We start from the raw sequence: 9,333 nt of genomic DNA on the forward strand, positions 1-9,333 counted from the left end.
TTAAAATTTTAAAATATTCTTAATTTTTTAATTTTTAATTTTTAATTTTTAATTTTTAATTTTTAATTTTACATCCACAATATTTAATTTAGTACTTTTTTTTTTCACATATCTTTCCTCCTTTTTTCAAGTTTTACATACACCCCCTTACCTTTCTTTCACTACACTTATTTTGGTAGCATGTAAAAACTAAAAGAAAAAAAAAAGTATGTGAAAAAGAAGAAAAAAGTAACAAATTAAAAGTTGGAGGTGTAAAACTAATCTCATTTGTGTTTCTCTCTGTCAAATTAACATTTTCTTTTTATAAATTCATATTTTATAAGAAAAAAAATTAGGCCAAATAAATTTACTAGTTTTCCTACTAACTTTTTTCACGATTTGATTGGTCAGTTTAATTAATTGAGTCGAGTTAAATTTGATTTTGGGTCTCAAATAAAAAGTTTGACTTATTACAATTTGTTTTACCTCATTAAGCAAATTGAAGTAATTAATTTTGACAATTTTAGTCTTTAAAAGAATATATAATTTTTTATGTTTAATTATTTTAAAAAATATTATCTCTTCATTTAATATATAGAGAGAGAAAGAGAAGATGATTCAAATGATATTAGTGTAACTTTTATCAATTATTACATTATTTAATAGCTTTTAATTAAATGTCATTTTTTTCAATTCAATCGTTGAATTAAATGTGAATTTTTTCAATTCAATCGTTGAGTTATAACTTCATTTCATTTGGTAACTCATGGTATATATTGAATTTTAATTTTTCAACTACTAAATTAAAAGTTCTTAATGCATAGATCAATTCTACATTTTTTTAAAATTTTGAAAACTTAATTTATACATTAAGAACTTTTAATTTAATACTTAGATCTTTGAAATTTAACATACATCATAAGTTATTGAAGGAAGTAACTTTAACAAAAGTTACTCTTTGAATAATTTGATAATTCTCTATGTATATATATATATATATATATATATATATATATATATATATATATATATATATATATATATATTAGTATTTTATTCTATGTAATATGTAACGACCCGCCGTGATCGTTACACTGCACAACAACAATTAAAACATCAAAGAATATATATACTACAATAAGTATACTCTAAATGTATATACATGAATATATCCAACTAAGTTGCTTAGCAAGCAACTATAAACAAGTATACAAAACTACATAATGATGATCTACCACAACCAATAGTCAACAAAATCAAACCAACTCCCACTCCAACTCCAAGTGCCATTTGTGGCCTCAATTGTGACTTTCTGGCCTCTCCCTGCCTTGCTCTCATACAATGTATGATCATCCAGTCCAAACCGCATGAAAACATGTAAGGGTGGGTTAGGTAAAATAAACAACTCATATAAATAAATGACACAACATACAACTCAAATATCATCACCGTATCCAACACAACAACAAACAACACATATGATACACATCTTAACATTGATACAACATAGCAACACATCTCAACACAGTATCAACACATCAACACATATGCGTCATCATGCATTTCAACTCGGAGATCTCCTACAACATAGGATGAGTAATTTATGTAGCTAGATCCTACTGAACCGGCAATGCAATGATCTTTTTGGGATTGTTAGATCAACAACAAATTGGATATCAATCCACAACATAATAATGATTTCTCATATTTTGCCACTTAAAAAAGGAAATATAGTACTATTTTAGGATAGAATAGCTGGGTATAGGCCTACCACGACATTAACTAGCTTAACTAAGTCACCTATAGGATTAGCCTACCGATTATCATATACTCCAATACTCAGTTAGGAACTAAGTTTCCGACTTTGTACTTTACTCGGTTTTGGCCGCTTGTAATCAGTATAGCTTAACCTGACCCCTATACTGTAGTCACTTTATACATGTGTGCCTTGACCTTGCCTACACACGGTACCAACTAAGCCCTAGAAGAAAACAACACAACATCCACTCCAAAAGATAACTTCCCAAGAAGGATTGTCAACAAATGACGGGCTCTTAGAGCACCACAATACACTCAATCCACATAATGGGATGAGCAACTTTCAAAAACATCTCCTCTATTCCTATCACATCTCATCAACATAGCACAACAACACATTTTTATCAACACTATTTAACAACTCGACAACTCATACAACTCACAACTCAACAGCATAGTTCATCTCAACAACACTGTTTTTCAACACAACTCATATATCAACTCTACACATCTACATCACTTCACAACTTAGTTACAACATGCATCTCACAACTCACAACTCTATCATCTCAACATTCAACACATAAGACAACATGCATTCATCACAACTTAAGAAATGATCCAATTTCAACTTTTCTTCCAAAAACCTCAAAACTTCTAAACGATTATATAATTCTACCCATATTCATCCATGGAATCAATCTAACAACTCAACATCTTAATCTAAACTTGACAATTCTAGCTTTCCTTACCTCAAAAAGGAAGAAAAATATGACTCTATGTTATCCGAGGAAGGAAAAAGGAGAAGAATCAACTTCGTACGACTTCGAAGGTATGATTTTAAGGTTCTTCATCACTTGAATCAAACAACACTACTTAGAAATGAATCGGGGAAGAAAAGGAGAAGAAGATTAAGAGAAAAGTGTCCACATACTAGAGTTCCTCTCTCTAGAAATCATTTCTCTCTAAACTCTCAACTTCTCACATAATACACAGGTTAAACATTTATTACATTAACTAAAATTTATAATCAATTATACTACATACAAATAAATATTATGTTTGAATATATAAGTCATATTTAAAATTTATATAAATAAGTATTTTTAAACTTATAAATTATATTTTAAATTTATAATAAATAATTTATATTGTAACACAATATTATTTTTATTTATTAATAATTTTTTCTAAAAATATTAAAATTTAATTCATAAATAATTATAATAAATAAAAATCAAATTAGATAAGGCATTAAAAAAATATCTAAAAACCTCTCATCAAAAAAAGTCTCTAAAAACTATTTCGCACAATATAAAGATTCACACTTAATAAATATATATATACACACACACACACACACACACACACACACACACATATATATATATATATATATATATATATGAGTTGATAAATAAAAATTGAATTAGATAAAATATTAAAAAAAACTTCTAATGTGAGACCCTTTCCCTTTTCTTTTCCCCCCGAACTCCTTTTCACTCTCACTCACTCTCATTCCCACTCTTTCTTTCTCACTCACTTGGCTGATTTATTCTCATTCCCTGGATTGAAGGTGGTGGTTCAAGTTTTGGCGGAGCTAGCTGAGCCGTGCGGGGAACGCCTTTCTCAAAGCTTCTTCTTCTTCATCTTTCTCTCTCTCGTTCTCTTTCCCGAAGCTCGAAACCTTGCGCTGAGGTAAGGGAAGCTAGTTTTCTTGATGGCTGGATGCAAATGAGTGTAGCAACTCATGGATAGTTTGATGTTGAATGATTTTGGCTGAGATTGATGGCTGTTTTGGTGAAAATAAGCTTTCGGGATGTTGGAGGAAAAATTTGGGTTTTTCTTGTTTGATGATTGCATGTGTGAAAAGATTATATTTTTGAACTCTTGGATGAAAATGTGAACTTTTGGCTGGTTTGCATGTGCTGGATGAGTAGATTTTTGCGGGTTTTGGGAAAATTTTCGAACTTGGTGGGTTGCTGCTGAGCCTCGCGCTGAGCGCCGTTCTTCGTGTCGGGCGCGAGACCACTTGGAGGCTCCTTTTAGGCAAGCCCTTCGGGCGTAAAGATGTGTGCGCTGGGCGAGCTTGAGAAGGTGAGCCTCTGGATGGCCCATGCTGGGCGTGACATGGATCGCGCCGAGCGCGCTGGTAGTATGTGACATGTTTTAGGGTTATGGTTCCACGCTGAGCGCGACCCTCTTCGCACTGAGCATGGGGACTCCTTGGGAGTCTCTGCCATGGGGGCGCTGGGCGCAATTTGAATTGCGCTGGGCGCGAGACCCTAGGAGGTCTCTGCCTTCCCTGTGCTGGGCGCGGGTTAGGGCACGCCAGGCGCGCGAGACGTATGTTGGTTATGGCCACTATTGTGGTGTTGTTATAGCCGTTATGTCAGTGTCATTATAGCCACTATTTATGGTGTTGTTATAAGCTGCTAAGATGGTGTTGTTATTGCCGCTATGTGGTGCTGTTATAGCCACTAGAGTGGTGCTGTTATTGCTGTTATGCAGTGCTGATATTGTCGCTTTGCGATGCTGATATTGTCGAATGTTGTGGTGTAGAATAAGCTGGTTGCTGCGCTGCTAGCTGTAGCTGTTTACCATTCATATTGTTATATATGTATGTTGATTTGTTTTCACTAGCTTACCCTTTGTTGTTTCCATGGTGTTTGGACTGCGATGATCATACTATGTATGGGAGTAGAGTAGGGATAGGTTGGTGGCTGGTGGTGAGTCTGCAGCTAGCAGACGGAGCTGATATATTAGGATGTTTTGTTGTTTTAGCTGCTTGGTGTAGTAGCATTTGATGTATTTTGTACATTGTAACTCTATCCAGACTTGGACCTTGTATATGTATATATTCTAGACCCTATATGTATTCACTTGTTCCTTTCTGTGTGGTGTTTCTAGTGTGTTGTGCGGTGTGTAGTGACCAGCTGGGTCGTTACACTTTAGTGGTATCAGAGCAGTTCGAGTCTAGTGGACACTCTTTGGGGGTGGTTCCTTTAGGCTTTTGTTGTGCTGAGCTCTGTACTGTGTTGTCTTGCTGTGTTGTTTGCTGTGATATTTTGTTGTGCTGTTGATTGTTGTTTGGTTTAGTTATTGTATACTAAAGATGTTGTTACTTTTATAGACAATGACTAGAACCAATGAGCAGATAGCCCGTGCCATGGAGATGATGGCTATGGCTATGCAGTAGAAAAATGCTTATTTTGCTAGGGTAGAGGCTGATAGAGCTGCAGCTGGTGCAGCAAGGCCCACGGGGTCACAAGAGAGCCAGGATCTAGCTGAGTTTCAGAAATGCCATCCTCCACAGTTCAAGAGAGATGCAAATCCAGAGGTAGCTGACCACTAGATTTGTGAGCTAGAAAAAATCTTTACAGTGCTGGGATGTTCTCAAGAGAGGAGGTTGGCATATGCTGTGTACATGCTAGTTGGGGAGGCTGAGCATTGGTGGAGGGGTACCCATCACATGATGACCGCTAGAGGAGTGGTTTTTGACTGGGAGTGCTTCAGGAGGATGTTCTTGGAGAAGTACTTCCCTGAGAGCATGAGGCACGCCAAGGAGGCTGAGTTTATGCGGTTGCACCAAGGAGGAATGACAGTTTCTGAGTATGCGATGAGATTTGAGCACCTGGCTCGTTTCTATTCGCAAGGTATAGCTGAGGCCTGGAAATGCAGGAAGTTTGCGGAAGGTCTGAAATACGAGCTGAAGAGGGTGGTGGTGCCTATGGCCATCACTGAGTTTCTGGCCTTAGTGGAGAAGGCGAAGGTTGTTGAGCGGTTGGAAGGTGGTAACCGTGGGATGAAGACTGTTGAGGGACCAGCTGGGTCCAAGAAAGGAGGGAATCAGAGGAAGTCGTATGATAGGCCCCAACCACAACAAGGGGGTCCTGTAGGCAACCTTTTGGTGCTGGTGGTGGGGGGAGACAGGGTGGAGGTGCCACTCTTAGATGTTACAGGTGTGTTGGGCCCTATTTTGTCAGGGATTGTCCATACACGGAGAGCCAGTGCTTCAAGTGCCATCAGATGGGTCATGAGTCGACCAACTGTACTGCTAGAAGCAGACCAGAGAGGGATGATGCTCAGAGGGGTGGTGCCCAGAGAGGTGATGCTCAGAGGGGTGACAGACCCACTACAGTTGGTAGAGTATTTGCTTTGATTGGGGCTGAAGCTTCTACTTCCTCAGATCTTGTGAAGGGGAAGGGTAGAGCTACTGGTAAGGATGTGATGATCCTTTTTTATTCTGGTGCTTCTCATTCATTTATATCATATACTTGTGCTGCTATGCTGGGTGTGCCTGTGTGTGATTTGGGGTTAAGACTACTAGTGTCGATGCCCACTTCTGCTTCGGTAGTTGCTTCCGAGCTATGTGCTGGCTATCTGATTGTTGTGAATGAGAAGAAGTATAAGGTGAACTTGATTTGTTTACCTTTGGTGGACATTGACATAATCTTAAGGATGGATTGGTTGTCTGCCAATCGCATTCTTATAGATTGTGCTAAGAGGCGGTTGATCTTTCCTCAGGTGGAGGAAGAGCTGTTGATTTCAGCTGGCCAAGCTGAATCATTACTGAGAGATGGAGCAGAGTGCTGTCTTCTGCTTGTTTCTTTGAGTGTGGAGACCGAGAGGGTCATTGCTGAGATTGATGTGGTGCGGGATTTTGTTGAGGTGTACCCTGATGAGGTACCGGGGTTGCCTCCTATTAGGGAGATGGAGTTTAGCATTGACTTGGTTCTAGGTGCGGGGCCAGTGTCGGTGGCTCCCTATAGGATGGCTCCTGCTGAGTTGGTTGAGCTGAAAGGTCAATTGGAGGACCTGTTGGAGAAGCAGTTGGTGCGGCCGAGTGTTTCGCCGTGGGGTGCTTCTGTGTTGTTGGTGAAGAAAAAAGATGGAGGTAGTCGACTTTGTGTGGATTACCGGCAGTTGAACAAGTTGACCATTAAGAACAAATATCCACTTCCTCGGATAGATGACTTGATGGATCAACTGAAGCGAGCATCCGTTTTCTCGAAGATTGACTTAAGGTCAGGTTATCACCAGATTAGGGTGAAGGAGGGTGACATACCGAAGACTGCTTTCAGGACTAGGTATGGTCACTATAAATATGTTGTAATGTCGTTTGGTGTGACCAACGCCCCTGCAGTGTTCATGGATTACATGAACAGAATCTTCCGGCTGTTCTTGGATAAGTTTGTGGTGGTATTTATTGATGACATCTTGATTTATTCAAGGACCCGGGAAGAGCATGGAGAACACTTGAGGGTGGTGTTGGAGATTTTGAAGGCGAAGCAGCTGTATGCTAAGCTTTCAAAATGTGAGTTCTGGTTGGATGAGGTGAAGTTTTTGGGACATGTGATCTCAGTTGAGGGGATTGTTGTTGATCCGGCTAAGGTGGAGTCAGTGTTGCAGTGGGAGCGTCCTAGAACTGTCACAGATATTAGGAGTTTTGTGGGTTTGGCGGGTTACTATAGGAGGTTCATTGAGGGATTCTCCAAGATAGTAGCGCCTTTAACCCAGCTGACAAGGAAGGAGCAACCGTTCATTTGAACAGATGCTTGTGAGCGGAGCTTTGATGAGCTGAAGAGGAGGTTGACTACTTCTCCTGTGCTGGTATTGCCAGATTCTGGTGAGCCCTTTGATGTGTATTGTGATGCTTCTCACCAGGGTCTGGGGTGTGTGCTGATGCAAAACAGGAAAGTAGTGGCATATGCTTCAAGGCAATTAAAGAATTGAAGAACCATGAGAGGAATTATCCCACTCATGACTTGGAGTTGGCAGCTGTGGTGTTTGCCTTGAAGATATGAAGGCATTATTTGTATGGTGCTCGGTTCAGTGTCTTCAGTGATCACAAGAGTCTGAAGTACTTTTTTGATCAGAAGGAGTTGAACATGAGGCAAAGGCGGTGGATGGAGTTTCTGAAGGATTATGACTTCCAGTTGATGTATCATCCTGGCAAGGCCAATGTTGTGGCGGATGCGCTGAGTAGGAAATCCATCCACATGTCGAGTATGATGTTGAGGGAGCTGGAGCTGGTTGAGGAGTTCAGAGATCTGAACCTCTGTATGGAGTTAGCTCAGGATCACATGGGATGATTACCATAACTAGTGAATTCTTAAGACAGGTTGGACTTAAGCAGTTGCAAGATGTTGAGCTGGTGAAGCTTCTTGGTTTGCTGGGTGCCGAGAAGGCTGTTGGTTTTGAGCTGGGAGAAGATGGAATCTTGAGGTTCAAGGGTAGAATTTGTCTATCTCAGGATGCTGAACTGAAAAGAGCTGTATTGGAGGAAGGCCACAAAAGCAGACTTAGCATACATCTAGGTATGACTAAGATGTACCAAGACCTCAAGAAGACTTTTTGGTGGTCTGGTATGAAGAGGGAGATAGCTGAATATGTGGCGGCCTGTCTGACCTGTCAGAAGGTGAAGGTTGAGCATCAGAAGCCGAGTGGGTTGATGCAGCAGATGGAGATTCCAGAATGAAAGTGAGATAGTATCACTATGGACTTTATTGTCAATTTTCCTAGGTCGGCTAGGAATAGTGATGCTATCTGGGTGATTGTTGATCGGTTGACCAAGTGTGCACATTTCTTGCCTGTCAACATCAAGTGGTCCTTGGAGAAGTTGACGCAATTGTATGTGAGGGAAATAGTACGGTTGCACGGGGTGCCTTCCAGTATTATTTCAGACAGAGATCCGAGGTTCACTTCTAGATTTTGACAGAGTCTACATCAAGCCTTAGGCACGAAGCTGAAGCTGAGTTCTGCTTATCATCCGCAGATGGATGGTCAGTTAGAGAGGACAATCCAGTCCTTAGAGGATTTGCTGAGAGCTTGTGTGTTAGACCACTTGGGTAGCTGGGAGGATGTCCTACTGCTGGTTGAGTTCACGTACAATAATAGCTTTCATGCTAGTATTGGGATGGCGTCGTTTGAAGCCTTGTATGGCAGAAGATGTAGGAGTCTTCTGTGCTGGTATCAGGATGGTGAGTTAGTGGTTGTGGGACCAGAGCTGATCCTACAGACTACTGAGAAGGTGAAGATGATTCAGGAGAGGATGAAGACTGCTCAAAGTAGGCAGAAATCTTATACTGACAAAAGGCGTAAGCCTTTGGAGTTTGCTGAAGGGGAACATGTATTTCTGAAGGTGACTCCGACTTCTGGTGTGGGTAGAGTGTTGAAGGCAAGGAAGTTGACACCGAGGTTTGTGGGTCCTTATCAAATCATACAGCATGTGGGTCCGGTTGCTTATCGGTTGGCCTTGCCACCGTCTCTTTCAAACCTACACGATGTATTTCATGTGTCCCAGCTGAGGAAGTATGTTCATGACCCGAGTCATGTGGTGGAGCTGGATGATGTGCGGGTGAAGGAGAATCTGACATTTGAGAATTTGCCGGTAGCTGTAGTTGATCATAAGCTGAAGGAGCTGAGGGACAAGTCTATTGCTCTGGTGAAGGTGTTGTGGGATGCAGCTACTGGTGAGGCTACTTGGGAAGTGGAGCAGCAGTGCAGAGAGCGGTATCCGTTTCTCTTCCCAAGTAAGTCTATTTTCGGGGACGAAAACTCCTGTTGTTGGGGAGGTTGTGAGACCCTTTCCCT

The 9,333-nt window shown here is 40.4% G+C and overlaps 1 protein-coding gene across 1 annotated transcript; it reads left to right on the forward strand.

The window, feature by feature from the left end:
* Positions 1-5,164: 5,164 nt before the first annotated feature.
* Positions 5,165-7,331, forward strand: LOC145958624 (uncharacterized). Its single transcript, XM_083076144.1, has 3 exons — positions 5,165-5,393; positions 5,496-5,598; positions 5,724-7,331. Exons 1-3 carry the CDS (start codon positions 5,165-5,167, stop codon positions 7,285-7,287), a joined length of 1,896 nt encoding a protein of 631 aa, XP_082932270.1. The 3' UTR covers positions 7,288-7,331.
* The last annotated feature ends 2,002 nt before the right edge of the window (positions 7,332-9,333 follow it).

Source organism: Cajanus cajan, chromosome 1 (genome assembly GCF_000230855.2).
Source record: "Cajanus cajan strain Asha chromosome 1, NIPB_CcT2T_4, whole genome shotgun sequence".
Taxonomy (NCBI): domain Eukaryota; kingdom Viridiplantae; phylum Streptophyta; class Magnoliopsida; order Fabales; family Fabaceae; genus Cajanus; species Cajanus cajan.